At 45.9% G+C, this 24,396-nt stretch overlaps 1 protein-coding gene and 1 long non-coding RNA gene across 2 annotated transcripts in view; both read right to left on the minus strand.

Annotated features, from left to right (window-relative positions):
• LOC146351847 (uncharacterized) overlaps window positions 1-24,396 on the minus strand; it is a 1,244,848-nt gene that overhangs the window by 543,746 nt on the left and 676,706 nt on the right. The gene's annotated exons all lie outside the window — the stretch shown is intronic.
• Window positions 1-24,396, minus strand: part of LOC146351853 (uncharacterized) — a 121,061-nt gene that overhangs the window by 22,267 nt on the left and 74,398 nt on the right. Inside the window, exon 7 of the mRNA XM_084832717.1 lies at window positions 23,924-23,981. Coding sequence (XP_084688843.1) covers window positions 23,924-23,981 — 58 coding nt within the window. The remainder of the gene's footprint in view (window positions 1-23,923; window positions 23,982-24,396) is intronic.

Below are 24,396 nucleotides of genomic sequence, written 5' to 3' on the forward strand. Positions count from 1 at the left end.
CTTCCCTTCAACAAGAGAACAGCATGAATCCATATGAATGCCGGTGCATGCCAAGAGCCGTGCCTCAACATGCCAGTCAACAATAATGGATCGTGCCAAGAGAGAAACGCTTTCCCAGAAATAAAGGGCCTGACCATTCCCAAGCCACTGTTCACTAGAAAAAAGGAGGCAGTCTGCTCTGTACCCTCCTGCCGCTGCTGCCGCCTCCATGGGCAGGCGCCCTAGAAGGAGGTGTGGCCTATAGCGATAGGCATGTTGGAACCAGCTGTTTACCATGGGAATCCAATGCGCTCAAACTGCCTCTGCTGAAGTGATGTTTTGCACAAGCTCCAGGACTGTGCTTGTGAAATCTTCCACAAGGAACCAACAGTAAACACCCAGTCATTGTTCTTGAAGGAATTTAGCCTTGCACAATGAAGACGACGGGGGCTTCCCTTGCCCATTATGTACATCACTGAGTGGGACTTGACTGCATAGTGTGGAACGAAATTTGCGTTCACTCTTCCAGGTAAAGGCCCCTCCGATCACTAGAGAGTGAGGGGAGAAAGGATAGGAGTTGTCAGGAGCGCCCTAGCGGCCTCTTTCAGTATACTCCAATAGCCAACTCAAGACACAGACGAAAGGATTCTTTTCAAGGCTTTTAACCTTTTACAACTTAATGAATCTTTCAGATGCTAATCACCAGCAACTAAGCAATGAACAGCGGAGTAGCCTACGCTCCGGGTAGGCAGTTGGTCCCCGTTTGAAGGAGAATCACTTGAAGACCCTGAACTTATGGGCTAGGGAGAAATCCTCCCTCTTTCCCTTGGGTCCATGGGATGCGGCTGTTGCTTGAGTGCCAAACGGGCGCTATGCCTCCTTTCCGTGCCCTCCATCACTCGTCGCTCCCTGCGTCTGCGTCGAGCGTCTAGCAAGCCCCCCTCCCGCACTCTCTCACTGCCTGGGTCACTATCTATCTCAGGAATGCCGACAGGAGGAATCTCTGCCAGCTGCTGTGCCTGTGAGGGATGAGTTGGCTCCTCTCCCACGGATTGCTGATCCTCCTCAGAATCAGAACTGCTCTGGGGTTCTATCGGCTCAGTTTCCACCCTGACAGGAGTGGAGGTGCTGATGGGGAAATGCTGTTTTAGGCCTTGTGAAACAGAGAAATACTGAGCAAACCTCATGAGATCACCAAGATGGACACAACCAGCAAGTGATCATTTAACTTAATAAGCCTGTTGCAGCAATAAAGCCTCATGCTTTGGGGTTGCCAACTAACACCGGCCTGTTAAAAGAATGAATCCTCCTCCTCCCGTACCAGGCAAAGCAGAGGTTGGTCGGAATATTTCCGAAGGGACAATTATGTGTAGCATGAGAAAATGATACAAGACAGCATAGATGAAAGAGATCAAATGAGGCAAGGAATAGACTCCTCAACCCAGGGCGCTGCAAATGCCACCCTTCACGGGGCTTCAAACTAGAGTGGGCGCTGCAGTCCGCACACCGGACAAAGTAAATCAGCCCAGAGGGCAAGGCGGGGGGGAGATGGGATGTGATCTCCAGGAGTGAACCTCCTCCACTGCTTGATGGTTATTCTATGTGACAACCTCTCACAGCAATGAAAGGCTTAACAGTAGGAGTACAGCAGGCCTGTCACAACGCTGAATGCCACGCGCAGATTTGACTTTCACAAGCAAACTGAAGGCAGGAAAGTCTTGCTTGCTTGCTCCCTGCCCGCTAAGCCAGGCTTCTGGAGAGCCATCTGATGGGAAAGGCATACATTACTACTCAGAGGTATGGAGCATAGTAAGAAAGCAAAGCACCCCATGTCCCAGCTGCCCTTCATGGCAACGTATGAAATACGGAGGTTTCACTGACAGCTTGCAGTGCGGGCAGGATGATTGCCTCATTTGTAAAGGGCAGGGGGGAGGTTTAGAGTTTGTTAGAAGCAATATGCACAGGTGAAGAAACACGAAGAAGTGCTTCATCATTCATGGGTCAAAAGAGCTCCAGAGGTATGAATGAGGATCAGGACTGAATCTGGTTCAAACAAGGGAGACTGGATTTTCAGAGCTTCTGTTGATGCACCAACTGGGTGGATCAGAAGTGTGTTTCCTATTTTGCCCAGTATCTGATGTTTAGGGGATAAGTAGTGACAAAAGCCACAGAGCACCTCCTGCTTCCTGAACACAGATCAATTGCCATTTCCTGGGACACCTGGTGTGGCTAGATGGCAGCAGGCGAGATAAAACTCCTGTTCTAAGGATAACCTTCATTAGTCCACATAGGAAGAAAGAGACAGGATTGGGCAGCCAGACACAAGAATGGAATTCAGCAAAGGTAAAATAGCAAAAGATCCAGTACATTTTACGCCTATGCATGAATATCCATGGTATCTCAGACTGGAATGTGGAGAAGCGCTTCAGAACCACAGAACTAGCAAGAAATTATTAAGGTGTTACATACTCTGCTCTTTTCCCCATCCGAAATAACTCCAGGTGCCTGCATGCAGCAAATGGAAGCAAAAAAATAGGAATAGAAAAAGTATAGAAAAACAAGATCAGTGAGAAGGGTTGTTAAATACCTTTGCTGGGGAAAATTTAAAACATGAAACATTTTTATTTTTGCCATACAATATGCCGCATTTTTCAACAACTTACCACCAGATGAGGGCATCTTAACTTCTTAAAAGATGGAAAATCATAAATGAATATCAAAAATTGCCTACTTAACCTTTCAATGAATGTGCAGCACATCCTTTAAGCACGCTGTTGGTTTTCCAGTTCCCAGGCACTGAGATACATCCCGCAGAAAACCACTTAAAAATTGTTTTGTGAAGTGTAGCAATGGCAGATTCACTCCTCCACAGCATCTCCTCTTTCTCTCCTTACGGACCCTCCACCTCCAATACAATGTCCCTTTTCCATTCACAGAGATTAGTAAGACTCAGGGCAGACTTCCTTCTTTTGTACCTTTTCCAGTCCCATCCCTGGCCTCCATCTCTGCTCCCTTCTCTTTGCCCTTCCATTTCCCCATTCTCATCTCCTCCAGTGCATGTCATGACCTTTCCATTTTCATTCCTACATGATTCCCTCTGTGAATCAGACCAAAAGGACTTAAACACCATTGAAAAGTCATGGACATCTCCACTCTCCATAAATTTGTGATAGTGAATTCTAAAAGTTAGTTGTGCATTGTGTGAGCCACTTTCTTCTCTTTGTCCTAAACCTACCACCTATCACTGAATGATCCCAAATATCAACTCTCTTTATGAATAAATTAAATAGTACTGGTACAAATACAGATCCTTGGAGGAATCCACTCTGACTTTCCCCTCCAGTGTGAAAATTGCTCCTTTGTTGCAATAGATAGTTGCAATTGGATAGTTGCAATTTATCTGATTCACAAAGGATTCTGAGTCAAAGACAAACAGCAAAGTATAGTTTAAGGGTGAGGGCGGCTTCCTTGGTTCTTTAATCTTTGTTTCATTGTGCAAAAAGAATGCTAACTTTATAGAAGCCAAAATAAAACATATGGCTGAATATGAACACTGACTTTTTATTCCAATGGGATATAAATAAAACCAACTTTTACACAAACATGCCTGTAGATGTCCTTTCCTTAGCATGTTCATTTCATAGTATGCACATATTGTGTAAAAAAATTCATTGGTCCAAATCCTTGTATGTTATCACTACTACTACTTCTACTCATGGTTTATAACAGTGCTGACCAGAAAGTTGTTAAGGGGGCAGAGAGGCCATCCCCAAGAGGTGGCTTCACTCCCACTCCCTTCTTCCTGATCCAGACACAAGCATTAGCAACAGCAGTCCTCCACTTCTGGGATCCCTTTCTCATGGAGCGCTTAGAAAGGCTTCCAATCCTATCTTGCGGGTTTGAAAGAGCAGCTATTGCTGTTTGTTGTTGTTTTTTCCTGAGAGACGCCCAACGCTTCCCATGAAGAATTTCAGCTCATGCAATATACAGTGCACATTTTGAGAATCTCCAAGAACAGACAACTGAAAGGCTAGCAAGGAAGTAACAGCCCAGGGACTGGAAGGACAAGATTTCAGCAGTGAAGGGGGAGGGATGGGTTTTTTTATCCAACTCTCAAATTCCAAACAATTACTAATCCAGAACATGGAACCTCTCAGTAAGGAGAGAGTTTTCAAGAATCAAAAGCTTAGCTCAACAGATTTGGGGAGGGGGAGCAAGAACAACCTAGCACATGCTTGGGACCCAGCTTTCAGCTCACCTGCGTACATACGCAACATTTTAGGAAACAGGAAGGGAGAGGCAAGATGAGAGGTGCTTGTTTAGCTCAAGTTTTAAGTAACACTGAACTACACAAATCGTGCAAATCGTTTGCTATGTCTTCATTGCGACCATGTCTTGCATCTGAACAGCGTCATGTTTTAGCAATATTTTTCCCAACACATCAAAGAACCATGCTGAAATGTTCAACGAAACCAGACAGTGGCGCTTTTTGAGAGCTAAATACCTGAGGGCCAAGCTACTATTCATCTGGAATACACACGGTTATGAACTTACTAAACAGAGTTCTTTGTTTTTAAAAGTCTGTGGAGGAAAACTCTCTGTTGGGATCTTAAAGGTCCATCTAGTCCAGCAACAGGTGGATTCCTCACCCTTAAAACATGGAGCCAGGCTTGTCTCCAAATGTCTCCAAGGGAAAGAGATCCCAGATTGTTTTTATGGCCCAAGCATGGCCCAATATTTAACATGTGAACATGCACAGGACGCTGCATTACACAGTCTCAGTCCATCAAACATTGTCTGCTCCAGCCTCCCCAACCTAGTGCCCTCCAGATGTTTTGGACTTCAACTCCCCTCAGCTGCAGCCAGCATAACCAATGATCAAGAAAGCTGGGAGCTGCAGTCCAAACACCAGGTGGGCAGCAGGCTGAGGAAGGCTGGCAGCAGCTCTCCAAGGCCTTGCACAGCCCTGCCACCCAAAATCCTTTTAACTGGAGATGCTGCTGGGATTGAATCAGGGACCTCCTCCATGCAAAGCAGAGTCTCTACCACTGAGCTGCGGCCCATCCCAAACACTACATTTGAATCTAGTACTTTACTTTGTGACTTGGGTCAACAGCAGTTATTCTTCTGCTTTACAGCAATTTTTCTTTTCCAGGCTGAATTTTTCTAACTCCTTCAGTCTTTCCACACACTAGTCATGCATTTTAAACATTTTTCATCATAGCTGTTCTCTTCTGAAGCCTTTTGTTGGCATCCTTCCCCAAATCCCATGACTAAAAACTGGAACATTACAGCATAACATGACATCCCAGCAGCACAGGAAGCCAACCTAAATATGGTTGATCACACATCAGCACTGTAACAGGTTGCGAACAAAGTGAAGAGGCCACTTTGAAAGAAGCGTCTTCAAAGAAGCAAATAGTGTTTTGTTGCAGTCACACACACACAGAGCGACAGCACTGCTGCCCGTTCCCATAGCTGCCCTTTCCCATAGCTGGGCTGCAAGCAGCTCTGATGGAAAACATATGCTTTCCTTTTTTCTTTTCTTTAACACTGCCGCAATCCTTCACCCTTCCATTATACCTGAAGTGTGCCTCCCAGACCTCTAGGCCAAGTGCATATTTCATTATATTTCTATACCACCCCATAGCTGAAGCTCACAGAGCCACTAATCAAGCTTAACAAGCAAAACCTGCACATGGAAAAGCCACACAAAGGGCCTTCGCAGAACCCTCTTCTCATCTCCAAGGCGGCCAGCCCCCTCTTGCCCCTCACCACTTCAGATGTATTTGTAATTGCAGCTGGTACTGGAAGGGCCAGATCACCTCTGGTAAAGTAAGATCACATAAAGTAAGATGGAGAGGAAATCACTCAATAAGAGCTGTTGTCTGAGCAATATGTAGAGGCCTTCTGAAGGCTAGCAGGTCTGGACCTGCTGTTAACTCCCCCTGCCTTTGAGGAGCTGTCTGCTTCTCAAAAGGCCATTGCCCAATTCTGCAGCCACCAGCTCCTAGGGTATGGGGGCAGTGAGGACTGCATCTGAGAGGTGCCCTCTGAATCAAAGGACTCTGGTAAAGCCACATCCTCTGGCTCGGAAGGCCCTAGAGTAGCAGATGACAGATTACTGGGTGAAGCCTCCTCCCCCTCTGAGCCCTTCTCTGAGCAAAAGAGGGGATTGAGAACATGACATCCAGCTTACTACTTCAGCTTAACATGTTGTCTTGGCCCACTACATTCACACTTGATAGCGATAATAGCAAAATCAATTAAATACTGTAAGCTTTGGGGGACTTTTAAACTTCTTTTTTACAACAAGGTAAAGCCCACTCTCTTCCAAGTGGAGGCCCTTTAAAATCCAACATTCCCCATAAAGATGGACTATGAACCATCAGATGTATCATCCCTGATGGTACTGCAGCACTTCTAGCTACCAAACTCTGCCACTTAGTAATCACCCACAATTACTTTAGCTTTGGAGAGAACATGCATGTACAGATCAGTGGCACTGCCATGGACACTCACATAGCTTCAAAGCATACCAACATCTTCATAGCTAACAGAGCAACCGTTTCTCAGCTCCTATCCCCTGCCCCAAGCCCTTCCTCTAACTGAGATACATTGATGACAACTTCATCATCTGGTCTCATGAACAGATGGCACTGGAGAAGTTCCATCAGGACTTCAATTAACTTTCACTCCACCATCAACCTGAGCTTCAGCTCATCCACACAACATGTTCAGTCTCTGGACAGACCTGTGCAACTACATAATGGACATATCAGCACCGCCTTGTATCAGAAACCTACTGACTGCTACACATAATTTACATGCTTACAGCTTTCACCCAGAACACACCACAGAAACCACTGTCTACAGCCAAGCCCTATGATACACCACATCTGTTCAGATTTCTCAGACAGAGAGTCACAAAGTTAAGGATTTACATCAAGCATTTCTCAGTCTCCAGTACCCAACCAATGAAATGAAAAAAAAACACACTGACAAGGCCAGACTGTACCCGGACCTGTGGCAGGCTTATACTTGCTTGCCCAACCCAAAACAGCTACTCACCAGCAACGGGCACCAGACCCTGCAGCAGACCCAGATGCCAGCTCTGTCCCCATGTCTACTCTGGCAACACTATTACAGGATCTAATAATGTCATCCGCAATGTCAGGGGCTAAGAACCTGCTCATCTTCCAATGTGATGCATGCGTTCATCTGCTAGCAATGCTCTTTTGCATTCTGCATCAGGCAAACAGGCCAGTCTCTACGTAAGATAATAAATGGTCACAAACCTGATATTAAGAAATGTCAGTATTCAGCTGGATAACATTTCTGCCTCCCATTTTGGAGCAAAGAACCTTCACTGGGAGATTAGAACAAGAGACTGTTGTATTACATTTCATCAAGAGGTTCAATTCTATCTCTGGCAGCTTGAATCAGTATAAAGGATTTTTATCACACTACATGTGTTAATTAGCTTACCCAGGTCCAGGACATTTGTGTTATTGGCAACAACTATTTTGAGAATGGCCACTGTTAATAATGTGATTGTCACTGTCAGTACTTTCTGCATTTTATTTCCCTCTGACCTCACTCTTTACAACATACCTATAACTCAGGATAACACTTCATGCATCTGATGAAGTGGACTGTAGTCCACGAGGCTGCGGGCATAGAGTCTGGACATCCTTCTACTCCAGGTAGCACTTGGTTGTTTTACAACAGAGTTCCATGGCACGGCCAGAGGGCACATGATGCAGCTGTCTTGCTGAACCTGGATGGGAGGGTGCCTGGGAACCCTATATGCAACACACCATCTTGAGTTTCAGAAGGAAAATAGGATATAAGTGGGATATAAATGTAAACAAACGAACATTGGAATTATCTGGGGATGTTCATTCTTTAACTAAACAGAGTGGTATTGTATTGGGTGCAATGTAAAGGCTCAGTTTTCTGGCATTCATTCACTCCTTACAATGACTCATCTCCTGGCAAGGTGTTTTGCACAAGAATGCAAGTCCTGAAAGAGAGTTTACCAGGCACAGGAATAGGTCAATGCCAGTGCTATAACTAGCTGCTAATAAGGGAGAGAACTGAAAAATTGAGAATTTTTTAAAGAATTCTTTTTGTCTCACTAACCATTATTGAATCAGGGGTTTATAAGGACAAGAAGCAGCTTGTTCAGGATCATTACACAACCCATATACGCTACTGGAAAAGGGAACCACTTTAGACAGGACCTTAGATTATCCTTCTCTAAAATTATTTGTTATCAGGGTTATATAAATTCAAAAGATTTTCCTACATGTTAACACACAACTGTCAGCTGCAGCAGAACTTCACCTGTCTAGTATCTCTTTGGAGACCAGCACAGCAAGTTTTCCTTATCAAGCTAGAAAAATTATTTAAAAGAAGAATGCAGCCAAACTTTTAACAAAGCAGGCTTGGACTCAGTCCATACCATTTCCCCACCCTAGCTTCTGCTGTACACAAGCTATTACTATAGCCTATGGTATCACAAGTATCTAGCTGAACTTACACCTGTCATGCCATTCAATTGCTTCCTTTCCTATCTCTTAGAGGAGGCTGCAAAGATGGGGTAAAGCTTTTTGCTCAGTAGAAATAGGCAGAGCAATTTCAACCAGCCACAGAAAATGCCTCATCTGCCACACAGCCTAGAATGCCAAATCCAATGGGAGGCTGTGTCTGATGGATAAGATCCATAAGTTCACAATGACCTGCTTTGCACGACATGACAAACCACAATAAAACAAGCCATCAGAACAGTACAAGCGCTCCCAGGAGCAGCCAAATACACACCCAAACATGACCAGACCAATGGCAAACAGGCTGCTTATGGACTGAAGCCTTGTAGGAAAGGAGGGCAGAGGGAAACAATCCATGACCTGTGAAAACAAGCCACGCAGTGCTCGATCGTCTGGCAGCAGTACCATGGCTTAGCTATGGGTAAAAACAACCCACCATGGCTAAATTAGAACATGGGCTGTCATGTCAATAAACATGTAGGCAGGGGTGATCTGGTAGACATTGTTTCCTTGGACTTCCAAAAGGCTTTTGATAAAGTCTCTCACCAAAGACTCCTGAGCAAACTCAGCAGTCATGGAATAAGAGGAGAGGCCCTCTTATGGGTCAGTAACTGGTGAAAGAACAGAAAGCAGAGAGTAGGAATAAATTGTAAATTCTCCCAATGGAGGGAAGTAAATAGTGGGGTCCCACAGGGATCTGTATTAGGACCAATGCTTTGCAACCTGTTCATAAATGATCTGGAATTAGGAGTGAGCAGTGAAGTGGCCAAGTTTGTGGATGACACCAAATTATTTAGGGTGGTTAAAACAAAAAGGGATTGTGAAGAGCTCCAAAAGGAACTCTCCAAACTGGGAGAATGGGCATCTAAATGGCAAAGGCGGTTCAACGTAAGCAAGTGTAAAGTGATGCATGTTGGGGGAAAAAGTCCCAACTTCAAGTATAGCCTAATGGGATCTGAGCTAGTGGTGACCGACCAAGAAAGAGATCTTGGGGTTGTGGTGGACAGCTCAATGACGATGTCAACCCAGTGTGCAGTTGCTGTAAAAAAGGCAAACTCTATGTTAGGCATAATTAGAAAAGGATTGAGATTAAAACTGCCAACATCATACTGCCCCTATACAAATCTATGGTGCGGCCACACTTGGAATACTGTGTCCAGTTCTGGTCACCACACCACAAAAAAGATATTGTAGAGCTGGACAAAGTGCAGAAAAGGGCAACTAAAATGATCAAGGGGCTGAGGCATCACCCCTATGAGAGGAGGGAGCTGGGATTGTTTAGCATTGGAAATAGGGAGGGTAAAGGGAGACATGATAGAGGTGTACAAAACTATGCATGGTGTGGAGAATGTGGATAGGGAGACATTTTTCTCCCTCTCTCAAAATACTAGAACCAGGGGTCGTCCTATCAAGCGGATTGGTGGGAGATTCAGGACAGATAAAAGGAAGTAGTCCTTCACACAGCGCAGAGTTAAACTATGGAATTCACTACCACAGTATGTAGGGATGGCCACCAATTTAAAAAGGGGTTAGATAAATTCCTGGAGGAAAAGGCTATCAGTGGCTACTAGTCCTGATGGCTATGTGCTACCTCCAGTACCAGAGGCAGTGAGCCTATGTACACCAGTTGCTGGGGAACAGGGGTGGGAGGGTGCTGCTGCACTCGTGTCCTGCTTGTGGGTTTCCTGTGGGCAGCTGGTTGGCCACTGTGTGAACAGAATGCTGGACTTGGTCTGATCCAGCATGGCTCTTCTTATGTTCTTATGTCATGCAAACTGGATGGCAACAAGCCCGGATGTTGTCAGGATTAGGCCCAGGCTCCCTGTGGAGACCGCGGAATCAGAATCAAAAGCAGAGTTAGACAAAGAAGAGATGGGCCAGAGAGGTATCTTCCTAAGGGTGCAGGAATCAGTTACTTCTCCCTCTGTGGGAAAACAGCAACTCACAGAGGGGGAGGGGGAAGACTTGGTCGACGTGCAAGCCCACCACTGCTCAGAGCAAATGCGGGAATTACGACCTTCTACCAGATTAGCCCTTAACAGGAGATCTTTGGGGGAAGACCCTCCCTGCGGGCGGGACTGAAGAAGCCCTTCTAATTCTGTGTTGAACATACGTTAGATTTGCAGCAACTTTCTTCCTACATTAGTGCTTCTCTCATAGAGAACTCAAGATAAGACAATTGGTGCAAAGGCAGTTTAGTTAAGTACTGAATCTGAATTGCTGAGCGACTGCCTGCCTGTTCTGCACAGTAAAAGCCCACTGACTTGGCAACTGAGTCTGTCTGGTGACCGCGCGTCGGGAGGGCTCGCAACCCTGACAGATTTATTATTTATTTATTTCATTTATTTCATTTCTATACCGCCCAATAGCCGAAGCTGTCTGGGCAGGTCACAAAAATTAAAACTAAAAAGCACAGACATCACCTTGCCGACAAAGGTCCGTCTAATCAAAGCTATGGTTTTCCCAGTAGTAATGTATGGCTGTGAGAGCTGGACTATAAGGAAGGCTGAGCGCCGCACAATTGATGCTTTCGAACTGTGGTGCTGGAGAAGACTCTTACGAGTCCCCTGGACTGCAAGGAGGTCAAATCAGTCCATCCTAAAGGAAATCAACCCTGAGTGCTCATTGGAAGGACAGATACTGAAGCTGAAGCGCCAATATTTTGGCCACCTAATGCGAAGAGAAAACTCTCTGGAAAAGACCCTGATGCTGGGAAAGACTGAAGGCAAAAGGAGAAGGGGACGGCAGAGGATGAGATGGCTAGATAGCATCACGGATGCAATGAATATGGACTTGAGCACGCTCCGGGAGAGAGCGGAGGACAGGAAGGCCTGGCGTGCTATGGTCCATGGGGTCACGAAGAGTCGGACACGACTGAACGACTGAACAACAACAACAACAAAAACAATATAAAATATAAAAGCATTAAAACCACAATATACCAATACAACCAGAATAAAACAAGAATAAAACCTAGCAGCAGTGCAGAGATTTAAAATACAGATTTAAAACAGCAAAGCTAAAAGACTAGAAAGCTAAAATGCCTGGGAGAATAAAAAGGTCTTCGCCTGGTGCCAGAAGGAATACAATGTAGGTGCCAGGCAAACCTCACTAGGGAGCTCATTCCAGAGCCAGGGTGCCACAGCAGAAAAGGCCCTCTTCCTAGTAGCCACCCACGTCACTTCCTCTGGCAGGGGCTCACGAAAAAGGACTGCTGAGGATGATCCAGGCAGGCACATATGGGAAGAGGCGATCCTTCAGATGACCTGGCCCTGAGCCATTAAGGGCTTTGAATGTTAATACCAGCACTTTGAATCAGGCCTGGAAATGGACTGGCAGCCAGTACAACTGGAAAAGTACCGGCATAATATGAGCTTGTTGGCCAGTCCCTGCTAACAATCTTGCTGCCCTATTTTGGACCAAATGAAGTTTCCGGACCATTTTCAAAGGCAGCCCCACATATAACGCATTGCAGTAACCCAGAGGAGAGGTTATGAGAGCACGGGTAACAGATGCTCAACCACGCACAAGGTCTCATATGTCTTGTCACAGAACAAGTCAAGGCCCCAGAAACCCCAGGCTTTGAGGCTGATCCTGAAATCCAGCAGACAGACTTGGGAGAAAGGGGCCACTGAAGCGCACAACATCCCAACAGGCTAACTCAAATGCTGAGCCCCAAGGCCTGCCATAAAATAAGGTTGGCTAGATGACCTCCTAGTCTTTACCAGACCTATGGATTATGGAGTAGAAGACTTCCTATAACTGGCTGGGAGAAAGGAAGGAACAAGTAAGAGTTCCATGACGGCCACCGTGACCTATCCCATTTGCCTGACCTTAATTAGAAGAGCATTTCAGCAATGGAATAAGCCACCTCAAAACTCCCCCTTCCCTGGGCAAAAGAAGGCTGGGTAGGCTGCTGCCCAGGATGCATTTGCTGTAAATCACATCCAGTCCAGGCATCCCTCTACGCTGCTAGCTGACGATGGGGAGTGGGGGTGTTATTCCTGACCTACCTGCTCACTCCTGGTAGCAAACAGCACTACCTGGCTGAGCACACAGACAAATAATATCAGAGTGCAGCAAAGGCAGCCTTCTCCATGACAACCAGATGGCTGTGTCTTTCTGTAATGGAAGTGCCCATCTGCCACCTCAGTTACTGGATTACCTAGTTAATGATCTAGTCCCAGAGACTTCATTGGTATGTGGACGTGAAAAAAAATAGATGGTACTTGCTCATTCTATATATTCTTCCCCGAATAGATACACCATTTGTGACTATGGCACATTATTTAACAGCTTGTTAGGCTCTTTGTGCTGGGATCTGAAGAGTCTACCATTTCTGTGACGAGGCATTCCTGTGACTTGCCATTTTCTTCACAAAGATTCCAGGGCAAATTTCTTCCTTCCAGGAATACCTCTGTAACTCTTGCCCATGGCCCACTGCAACTCACTGCCAAATCTGTAAGGGCCAGAACTCTACAGCACCTCACACAGCACTTCCAGCATTACATTAGAGGACCAGCCACCCGTGTCTCATGGGACAAAGCAATGGAACAAATGGAACAAGGAAGGCTTCTGCCTCAAACAACATGCAAACCAAAAGCAAAAAATATGGAGCACATACAGAAACCAGAAATATATGCAATACGTACTTGTCAAACAAATGCCATAATTTCTCAACACTTCTGCTCCTCCTCACCATTCAAACTTGTCTATAGAAAAAACAATTTTCTCATGGCTTCAGTTTTCCTAGTCAGTCAGCCACGATGGGTAGCCTGAGAAGCAGCAGAACCTGCCAAGCTTCCACACTCGCTTGTAACAGTACAATTATCGATGAGCAATAAAGAGCAACACAGGAATCAAGGTCTTTCCCTCAATTACCAAATCTACCGACATACAAAACTGAAAGCAGTGATTCCTTTAGCACAATTTCACAAGAGCTCTTTCCAGCTCATTAGTTCCTCACACAATAAAAACTCATATGTTACTAAGTTGTGCACAGTCTATATATTGACCCTCAAGGTTTCACATTATTGGAATGTCAGTTTCCAGACATCAGGTGAAGATTTTATACTTGGAAAAATTCAACACTTCCCTGAAATAACAGACGTAATACTATTCACTTGCTACATTAATGTAGTTGCACAAACAGCAAAGCACTTCCTAATGATAACATGCAAAATGTTATTAGTGGCAAAGAGTGTCCTGCTATGGCTGAATCAGACGCAGTGTTAGGGCAAATTACAGGGCAAGCCAGAAGGCAAGAAAGCAGGCAAATGGTCAAGAACAACGTTTTCAGTCCACTATGAGATCAGGCTAAGGCAGGAGTGGTCAAGTTACAAGCAAAGGTCAAAAAAGAGTTACATAGTCAGACACAAAACACAGTCCAGAAGCAGAGCCAAGCAGGAGTCCAAGGGTCAGCAGCATGGAGGTTCAATCACAAGGCAAGGCCAGGGATACAAGATGCAAGGCACTGGAGCCAGCAGAATGATGCTGCTCCAGCCCTGGCAAGGCTAAAACTGAGGGCGCATACATTCAGAGCTTCCTGAGCCCCACCCAGAGCTCACCAGCAGTGTGTTACTCTGGCAAAAATCCTACTCAGGAGGAGGGCCTTGTTCCCAAGGAGTCCTTTCCTTCTGAGGAGCCCTCTTCTTAATCAAGCACTTCTTTTTGGCCTGCCTCCTGAGGCAACGATGCTCTTGGGGGCTAGGTGGTTGCCCAGCATCTGCCTCAGAGGCGGAAGTCTCCTCCACCTGCAGGGGCAGACCAGCAGTGATCTTCCCTGAGGGCCCAGGCTTCTCCTGACATGGATGGCTCCCTGGGGTGTCTGTCTCTGGAAGCTCTAGCTCCTCCTCAGAGGAGGCTTCCTCCAGCGGGGGCATAACAATGAGTGACAACTACTTCCCCATCCAGTTTTGATCAATCAGCTCTACCCAGCCAATACTGGAGTCTCAAATGCCTGAGCAGGGTAATGGACTAGATGAGGGCCAACAAACTGAAGCTCAATCCAGACAAGTTAGCAGGTGTTTTGTCTGCCCTGTCCTGGAGAGGGTTGCACTCCCCCTGAAATATCAGGCATGCAGTTTGGGGGTACTCCTGGATCCATCATTGTCACTTGAGATCTACGTGGCTTCAGTGGCCAGGAGCGCCTTTTATCAGCTCAGGTTGATATCACAGCTGTGACCCTATCTGGACAGAGATAGCCTGGCAACGGTTGTCCACACTCTGGAATCTCCCAGTTGGATGTGCAATGCATTCGTCAGGGCCCAGCTTCAGCACTGCAGAGGGCCTTGCAGGCTATAGCCAGAATTTGATTAGAAGTAATCTGGAATGGCTTGGGCCTATTCTGCCTCTGGAATGTCAGAATCCGTGTGAGCTTCTCTCTGTCAGTGTTCTCAGAGCACAGCCGGGGGAGTCAACCTGCTCCTGGTCTGGCCTTGGCAGGCAGGGAGGCTGGAAGTTGTCCGTGAGAACCTGACAGAAGTGGGGTGGGGTTTGCAGAAGGCTCACCCAGGTTGAAATGTCAATGCTGGAAGGCTGAACAGTGACGTCCTATTTGGAAAGATGTAAGAAAGATCTTGCTGTAAAGATGACAGGCATTAAAAAGGTTGCAATAGAAATGATGGGGGACTTAACTTCTTTTTCTTTTAATTTTTTTTAAAGTTTCTTTTTTAAAGAGAGACGGTAAGAAGTCCCCAACTACCACTATAAGCCCCTTCCCTTCCCCTGAAAAAACTTAAACCCCTTTGTGAACTCCCTTCTCTTTCTGTGGTTCACCTAAAATGCTCCCCAAATCAGGCAAACCCCAAAATGGGAATAAAGGAAATCAGCCCTACCTAAAAAGTGATACTTCTTCTGGTATTTAGCCTATTTTAAAAATTCTCTGTTCAGGAGGACCCTGGAAAGTACTGATCAATTATACTGATCCAGACTGTTTCCCGCCTCCCAGCTGCTGTTTCCTGCCTCCCAGCTGAGCAGAGCAGAGCAGAGCAGAGCAAGCTGCTCCAGCTGGTCCAGGGACTACAGAAGCAAGCAAGCTCCCAGAGAGCGAGTGAACAGAGCGAGAGAACAGGGGGAGCAAACAGGAGTTGGCCAGGGGAGTTGCAGTGGTTGAAGAGACAAAGGAGACAAAGGAGACAGAGGCTAAGAGGTAAGTGGGCTGCCGGAAGCCCAGGGGGCTGCCCTTTATCCTTCTGATTGGCTGTGAGCTCACCAGGTGCTTCTGAGAGCTCCAACTGAATTGGGGATGTGTGGCCTGAGTACTCCCAGCAGCTGAGTGGGCGGGAAGCTTCAGGCTGTTTCCTGCCTCCCAGCAGAGCAGAGCAGAGCAAGCTGCTCCAGCTGGTCCAGGGACTACAGAAGCAAGCAAGCTCCCAGAGAGCGAGCGAACAGAGCAAGCGGACAGGGGGAGCAAACAGGAGTTGGCCAGGGGAGTTCGGCAGGGGAGGTCAAGGGGGAGACCCCTAACATTTTTTTCATTTTTCATTTTATTTTATTTTTAACTAACTTTTTTCCATTTATTTGTCTTGTAACACAAACTTCCACACCAGTGGGACTCTGCTTTTAACCTCTACTGAGTAGAGGAGCAGGCACAGGCTAGTCTAGAACAATCACAAAGCTAGACACAAAAAGGGAACAGAGGCTGTGGAAGGACAAGACTCTCCAGTGGTGGTGACCTGCACGGTGTGTGCAATGTTTGTTTTCTTGCCTGAGAACAACATGGCCTACACCTGCAACAAGTGCAAGTTGATCACGCTGCTGGAAGGAAAAGTAAGTGGACTGGAGCGGCGACTGTCGACCCTCCAGGGAATAAGAGAACACGAAGAGCTCTTGGACAGAATGGGGGAACTACGGCAGCAAAGGGAAGACCTGAAGCTTGAAGAGCAACAGCAAGATGAGGCAGTGAGAAATGCTGAGGTAAAATGGAGTAGAGGATACTCCTTGGAAAAGGGTGACAGGAGAAGAAGAACTAGACGCCACTCTGCACCAGTGGAAGCAGTGGAGCTGTGGAACCGATTCCAGGTACTTGCGGATGAGACTGGAGGACAGCCTGCAGAGGAAGAATCACAGGGGAACCTGCATGAGAGTGGGCAAGAGGCTGAAGGTCAGTCAAACAGAGGCGATGAAACCCAGGCCTACAACAACAAGAAGAGAAGAGTGGTAGTAGTGGGAGACTCCTTGCTGCGTGGGATCGAGAACCAAGTATGTCACAAAGACCCGTGGACTCGCCAGGTATGTTGTCTCCCGGGAGGACAGATTAGAGACGTGACTGAAAGGTTGCCTGCACTCATAAAGCCCACTGACAGGTATCCCTTTCTTCTCATCCACGAGGGAACAAATGATACCGCCAAGCGGAGCTACGAAGAAATCACTTCAGACTTTGAAGCTTTGGGAAGGAAACTCAAGAACTTTGGGGCCCAGATAGTTTTCTCATCCATCCTTCCAGTAGTTAGAAGAGGGATAGAAAGGGAATGAAAAATACTCCAGGTGAATGACTGGCTACGAAGGTGGTGCTGACAAGAGACATTTGGATTCTGGGACCACGGGCTATACTTCCTGGAAGATGTTGCCAAGGGATGGGTTGCACCTCACAAAGGATGGGAAGAATGTGTTTGGCCACAGCATGAAGAACTTCATCAGGAGGGCTTTAAACTGAATCCTACGGGGAAGGGAGATGTAATGTTGGGGGTAACAATGGGACCTTCTCAAACTGGGGAGAGGTAACAAGCGGGGTACCGCAGGGCTGAGTCCTGGGCCCAGTGCTCTTCAACATTTTTATTAATGACTTGGAGGAGGAGGTGCAGGGAATGCTGATCAAATTTGCAGATGACACAAAATTGGGCGGGATAGCTAATACTTGGGAAGACAGAAACAACATTCAAAGTGATCTGGATAGACTGGAGCGCTGGGCAGAAAACAACAGAATGACATTTAATAGGGAGACATGCCAAGTTCTGCACCTAGGAAAAAGAAACCAAATGCACAGTTACAAGATGGGGATACGTGGCTGTCAAGGGCTCCTTGGAGGGCTCTCAGTCTAATCCAGTAGCCAAGTCCAGACACAGACAAAGGGATTCTTTTCAAAGCTTTATTCTTCTTTTACAACTTAACAGCTCTACAGGTAGCAACTAGATCTGAGCAGCAGCATCCCTATGCCCTAAGTTAGAACAGTTGGTCCCCGTTTGAAAAGCCATTACTGGCAGACCCCTGAATATAAGGACTAGGGAGAATCCCTCCCCTTTTCCCTTGGATCCTCTGGGCGCAACCGTTCTTTGAGCGCGAACCATTTGGCGCCGCTCTCTGCGTCTGCGCCGCGCATCCCCCCCAGTCTGCTATCTGTGCTGAGTCACTCCCTGGACTGCTTTCTAAACTAGGAATGTGGGTGGGAGGAAGCTCCGTCAGCTGTTGGTCATGGGAAAAAGGAGCGCGCTCCTCTCCCGAAGGAGCGACTGCTCTTCCTCAGCATCAGAACTACTCTGGGATTCTATGGGCTTAGTGTCCACCCTGACATCGGCACAACAACACTACAAGCGAGAAAGGTCTTGGAATTGTTGTCAATCACAAGCTGAAGATGAGCCAACAATGTGATGTGGCTGCAAAAAAGGCCAATGCTATTTTGGGCTGCATTCATAGAAGCATCGCTTCCAAATCCCGGGAAGTACTAGTTCCCCTCTACTCAGCACTGGTTAGGCCTCATCTGGAGTACTGTGTCCAGTTCTGGGCACCACACTTGAAGAAGGATGCAGACAAACTGGAGAGGGTTCAGAGGAGGGCAACAAAGATGATCAGAGGACTGGAAACAAAGCCCTATGAAGAGAGACTGAAAGAACTGGGCATGTTTAGCCTTGAGAAGAGAAGATTGAGGGGAGATATGATAGCGCTCTTCAAGTACTTGAAAGGTTGTCACAGAGAGGACGGCCAGGATCTCTTCTCCATCATCCCAGAGTGCAGGACACGGAATCATGGGCTCAAGTTACAGGAAGCCAGATTCTAGCTGAACATCAGGAAAAACTTTCTGACTGTTAGAACAATACAATGGAACCAATTACCTAGGGAGGTGGTGGGTTCTCCCACACTGGAGGTATTCAAGACGAAGCTGGACAGCCATCTGTCAGGGATGCTCTGACTTGGATTCCTGCATTGAGCAGGGGGTTGGACTCGATGGCCTTGTAGGCCCCTTCCAACCCTACTATTCTATGATTCTATTCTATGATTCTATACAGTGGAGGTGACGAATAGTTTTAAGGGATTAAACCTGATAGAGTGTCTGAGGAACTATGGACGGAGGTCTGTAACATTGTTCAGGAGGCAGCAACGAAATCCATTCCAAAGAAAAAGAAATGCAAGAAAGCCAAGTGGCTGTCTGATGAGGCTTTACAAGTAGCTGAGGAAAGAAGGGAAGCTAAAAGCAAAGGAGAAAGGGGAAGATATATCCAACTGAATGCAGAGTTCCAGAGAACAGCAAGGAGAGACAAGAAGGCCTTCTTAAATGAACAATGCAACGAAATCGAGGAAAACAGTAGAATTGGAAAGACTAGAGATCTTTTCAAGAAAATCAGAGATATCAAGGGAACGTTTTGTGCAAAGACAGGCATGATAAAGGACACAGAAGGCAGGGACCTAACAGAAGCAGATGAGATTAAGAAGAGGTGGAAAGAATACACAGAAGAACTATACAGGAAAGAGCTGAATGTCCCTGATAGCCATGATAGTGCGGTCACTGAACTTGAGCCGGACATCCTCGAGAGTGAAGTTACTAACAACAAAGCTAGCGGAGATGACAGTATTCCAGCTGAGCTATTTCAAATCCTAAAAGATGATGCTATTAAAGTGCTGCACTCAATATGCCAACAAATTTGGAACACTCAACAGTGGCCACAAGACTGGAAAAGGTCAGTTTACATCCCAATTCCAAAGAAGGGCAATGCCAAAGAGTGTTGAAACTACCGTACAATTGCGCTCATTTCACATGCCAGCATGGTTATGCTCAAAATCCTACAAGCTAGGCTTCAGCAGCATGTGAACTGAGAACTACTGGAAGTACAAGCGGGGTTTCGAAGAGGCAGAGGAACTAGAGATCAAATCGCCAACATTCGCTGGATCATGGAGAAAGCAAGAGAATTCCAGAAAAACGTCTATTTCTGCTTCATTGACTACGCTAAAGCCTTTGATTGTGTGGATCACAACAAACTCTGGCAAATTCTTAAAGTGATGGGAGTACCAGACCACCTTACCTGTCTCCTGAGAAACCTGTACAAGGGTCAAGAAGCAACAGTAAGAACCAGACTTACAACCGATTGTAACAACCGATTGGTTCAAAATTGGGAAAGGAGTACGACAAGGCTGCATATTGTTGCCCTGCTTATTTAACTTATATGCAGAGTACATCATGAGAAACGCCGGGTTGGATGAATCACAGGTCGGAATTAAGATTGCCGGGAGAATTCTCAACAACCTCAGATACGCAGACAATACCACCCTAATGGCAGAAAGCGAAGAAGATCTAAAGAGCCTCTTGTTGAGGGTGAAAGTGGAGAGTGCAAAAGTTGGTTTGAAACTCAACATTAAAAAAACGAAGATCATGGCATGTGGCCCCATCACTTCCTGGCATATAGAAGGGGAAGAAATGGAAGCAATAACAGATGTTATTTTCTTGGGCTCCAAGATCACCGCAGACGGTGACTGTAGCCATGAAATTAAAAGACGCTTGCTCCTTGGGAGGAAAGCTATGGCAAACCTAGACAGCATAGTAAGAAGCAGAGACATCACCTTGCCAACAAAGGTCTGTATAATCAAAGCTATGGTTTTCCCAGTAGCAACGTATGGCTGTGAGAGTTGGACTATAGGGAAGGCTGAGCGCCAAAGAATTGATGCTTTCGAATTGTGGTGCTGGAGAAGACTCTTATGAGTCCCCTGGACTGCAAGGAGGTCAAATCAGTCCATCCTAAAGGAAATCAACCCTGACTGCTCATTGGAAGGACAGATACTGAAGCTGAAGCTCAAATATTTTGGCCACCTAATGCAAAGAGAAAACTCCCTGGAAAAGACCCTGATGCTGGGAAAGATTGAAGGCAAAAGGAGAAGGGGGCGGCAGAGGATGAGATGGCTGGATAACATCACCGATGCAATGAATATGAATTTGAGCACACTCTGGGAGAGAGCGGAGGACAGGAAGGCCTGGCGTGCTATGGTCCGTGGGGTCACGAAGAGCCGGACATGATTTAACGACTGAACAACAACAATGGCATTTTAGTCTTTTAACTATTTGTAATCTGCCCAGACAACATTGGTTATTGGGCAGATTAAAATATAATTTAAAAAATACATGTGGAAGTGAGAGAATCTGAGACTTTCTTAACAAGGCAGAACATCTGCATCATTTTGTGTTGTGACTGATTGACTGAAGAAGACAAGCCTGTGGGAGTGGGAAGAATGACTCACTGTAGATTATAATGGAAGCTGACACCGCTAGAAGCAAGTATGGGTTGGAAATCCCAGCCATCAAAAATACTAAGAGCCTTTGGCACTCAGTGAAATGGCAAACTCATGGCAACTACAGATTATGTACAAGCTCCTGTGTAAACAGTATTTGCTGAGCCAAGCATCAAGCATAATGATGCTGCCCAAATGGTATATGTGTATTTAGTTTGGTATACACTGTGCTGTGTTGCTCCTGAAGAACAAGGTGATACAGACGGAAGACCATTCCTTGGGCCAACTTTGGCTAGCATTAGGGAGCATGCACAGTTGTGGCCTACCCAGAACTCTTCATTCAGCAAACAGAGAGCTGCCAGTCTTCCACCATACAGATGGCCAGCTTGGCCACAAAGACAAATCCACTGAGCCACTGCAGATAGAAGCCTAGTCCCGACTCCACAATCCCCACAGCCAGATGAGCTGCAAAGTGCTCAATAGTGAGATGGCACCTGTGGGATGGCTGTACAGGCCTTTGCTCCTATGTTGTTGATACTGTGTGCAGGGCCAGCTCCCAGCTTGAGGGGGCTCTAGGCAAAATGATCTCTGGTGTGCCCCTCAAGCTCGCTTCATGCCTGTTTCACTGGAACAGTAAAGCTTTTAACAACTGGTATTTTAAACACAACAAAAAATGGAAGCCACTTTGCAATCTGCCAGTTGGCCCTTGCTTAGAAGTATCTTTCCAAGCAAGATATTTAAAGCCTCATTTTATAGAAGATTTGTAAGAATATTTACACAGCAGGAGATGTTTATCGCTGAAGTCCTATAAAAAACAGCTCTGGAACCAAAGGATGCTGTAATGCATTACCCACTCTGAACAGACCTCCAATCAACAACTAAGAACACAAGCCACTTTCCTGAGAGAAAACTATTTCCCTGCAGCCCAAACCTATACATGTGTCCTGAGTCATGGGAGCCTTAGGTTATTTCCATACAGACAGCTTCTAGCACTATTAATCAAAAGGCAATGTGCTGCCGTTCCCTCTTTCCCTCTTTAACAGATTTTTTTTCTAGTAAAAAAAGAAAGATAGGGAAACAGTGGGAAAACATGGGAGGGTTACAAATGGGAGATGACGACAACTGTGCTCCCTTGCAATTCCATGAATGTGTCAGGGCGACTGCACGCTAAAAGCTACAAGCCTCACCTGGCTCAGGTACAGATACGACTGCAGCCTCATGTGGTGCCCTTCATTACTAACCTCCCTCTCTTGCGCTCCCAAAGCCTCCCTTCAGTCTTATTAATCCCCTGACATAGAAAGGGGGAAGCTATTACATTCACAGGTTATTACATGCAAGATTCAGTAATATTACAAATGGCCCATGTAAATTGAACGTGTTCAATAAAGTTCTATTGGCTGGAAAGAATTATTTCCCAATGTTAGAAGAGCCCTTGACACCTTAGCTAGTACATCAGAACTCCATCTACCCCGACTTGCTGCTCCATCATGTAAGCCTTCATGGCTCCTGTGGAGAGTGCCGTGCACAACTGGATGGAGTCATTTTAATGAACCAGGAAGATTTGTCCTACACCCACTTGCCATCTGTAGGTCTGATTATCTCCAGCCCTGCAGGGCTTAGAGCTGCACAGATCAGTTGCATTAACTTAGCAAAATGAATCTTTGTCTCTTCTGCTCAGTTTCACGTGGATTTTACAGTGCAATTAAGTCAATGTCATTCTCCCAATGCTGTGCACTTCAGTAAAAATAAAGGGAGGAGAAGAGATCCTCTCTACATACTGAGTTAGTTTTGTTTTCAAAGGTGTTCAAAATACCAATAATTAGATATTAAGGTGTTCCTGTAATGTCATTCAGATATATTAAAGATGAAGTGATTCAGCTACTAGATCATTAATTTGCCTTTCCAGCAAAACAATAATTAACAATTTCTAATGTTAACCTTCTTGAAGAGAGCATATAATCAGTCTAGTGGATAAGCAACCTGCAACATGTAATACCCTAAATACCCAAGTCTTATAGGCTTTCAATGGAGGAAAAGAGGAGAGTTGTCCAGACATAAAGAGCTGGAAGTTTATTATACCCACTGTTCCAGGAAACACTAGATCCATCCATTTTCTTTGTTAGTACTTTACATCAACAAACAGATCTGCTCGAACACCCACCTACAAAACACACACAGGTAGAACTCTGCACATCTGCTTGGTAGGAGTTATAGCTTTGAAATGGGCACTGCAAAGCAAGCACCAAGATCCCTGCACCACATAGGCACCTTTCCCTCACCCACCGACCCCAATCCATCTTTGGGAAAAGGAGACTGAGAATACTAACTTAAATCAGAAGGAACTGATATTTAACATTTTCCGAGTTCCTTCCTTGGCAGTGTGTTGGAACAGAATCGAAGTCCTTACAAAGTTTTCCTCTTATTATGCAAAAGGTCACTTTGACTTCCGATGCCAAAAACTCTCCCAACCAGAAAACTCACTTTTGCACACTGACAGACCCATGGACCAAGCGATCCAAAGTTTTCGAAAGTGAGCAAATGGCAACTCCAAGAGATTAAGCAAGGTTATCTACTCAATACCTGTTGCCATCGCGGTGGTCAGCTGGCATTTCACCCTGGACAGCCAAGCATGGCCAAGAACGTTGCCGTTAGCTGGGAAAGGGCTTAGCAAGGTATGTTTCTACCCCAGTCTTTTGCATACGTATTTGAGATCACAGGGGATGCATTCAGACACCACATTCTCCAGTCCTCTGAACCACACTTTGGACAATAGTTGAACATAATGTCTGAATGCAACCACTGAGAGAAATACAGACAGAAAGGCTGACACATGGACAGTTTTTCTAGAGCTCTCAAGTACTGCAAGGTCATCAAAATATATCTCCTACCACTGAAAGAAAGGGGAAGAACACAGCATGCTGAAGAATCAAAATACTGAAAAAGTAAAATTTCTCACTTACAACACTGGGAGGCAGCAGTGGGCAGCGGCTGCTTCTGGACTTCTTCGCTAAACGAACGCTAGGGGGAAAATGAGTTCAGATCAAGAAACTAATAAAATGATTCTCGGAGGTGGTGGCCATGCAAGTCACATCTTGGGCTCTGTTGGCTTCTGTCAAAGCAAATACTTCCCCTCCAAAGGAATATTCAAACTCTTCCACCCAAGGCTCCTGGACACCTGCCCCAAAGTCATGGAATGTTGCCACGAAGACCCCAAACTGTGTGTCCACACACATTTCTCAAACGAGAATTTGCTTCATGAGTCTAATTCACATGTGCTGCTCTGGATTTCTACTATATGCAAAATTCCAGGCTGGAGGAAGACGACAAAATGAATGGGCATGGGGATTGGGACTTTTGTATTGGTATGTTGCATTTATGGTTCTATGGTGTGTGTGCTTTTAATCTTTGTTGTAAACTACCTTGAGCTTTGATG

The sequence above is a fragment of the Heloderma suspectum genome, chromosome 2 (genome assembly GCF_057233095.1).
Source record: "Heloderma suspectum isolate Gila_16-S chromosome 2, 16-S_ref, whole genome shotgun sequence".
Taxonomy (NCBI): Eukaryota; Metazoa; Chordata; class Lepidosauria; order Squamata; family Helodermatidae; genus Heloderma; species Heloderma suspectum.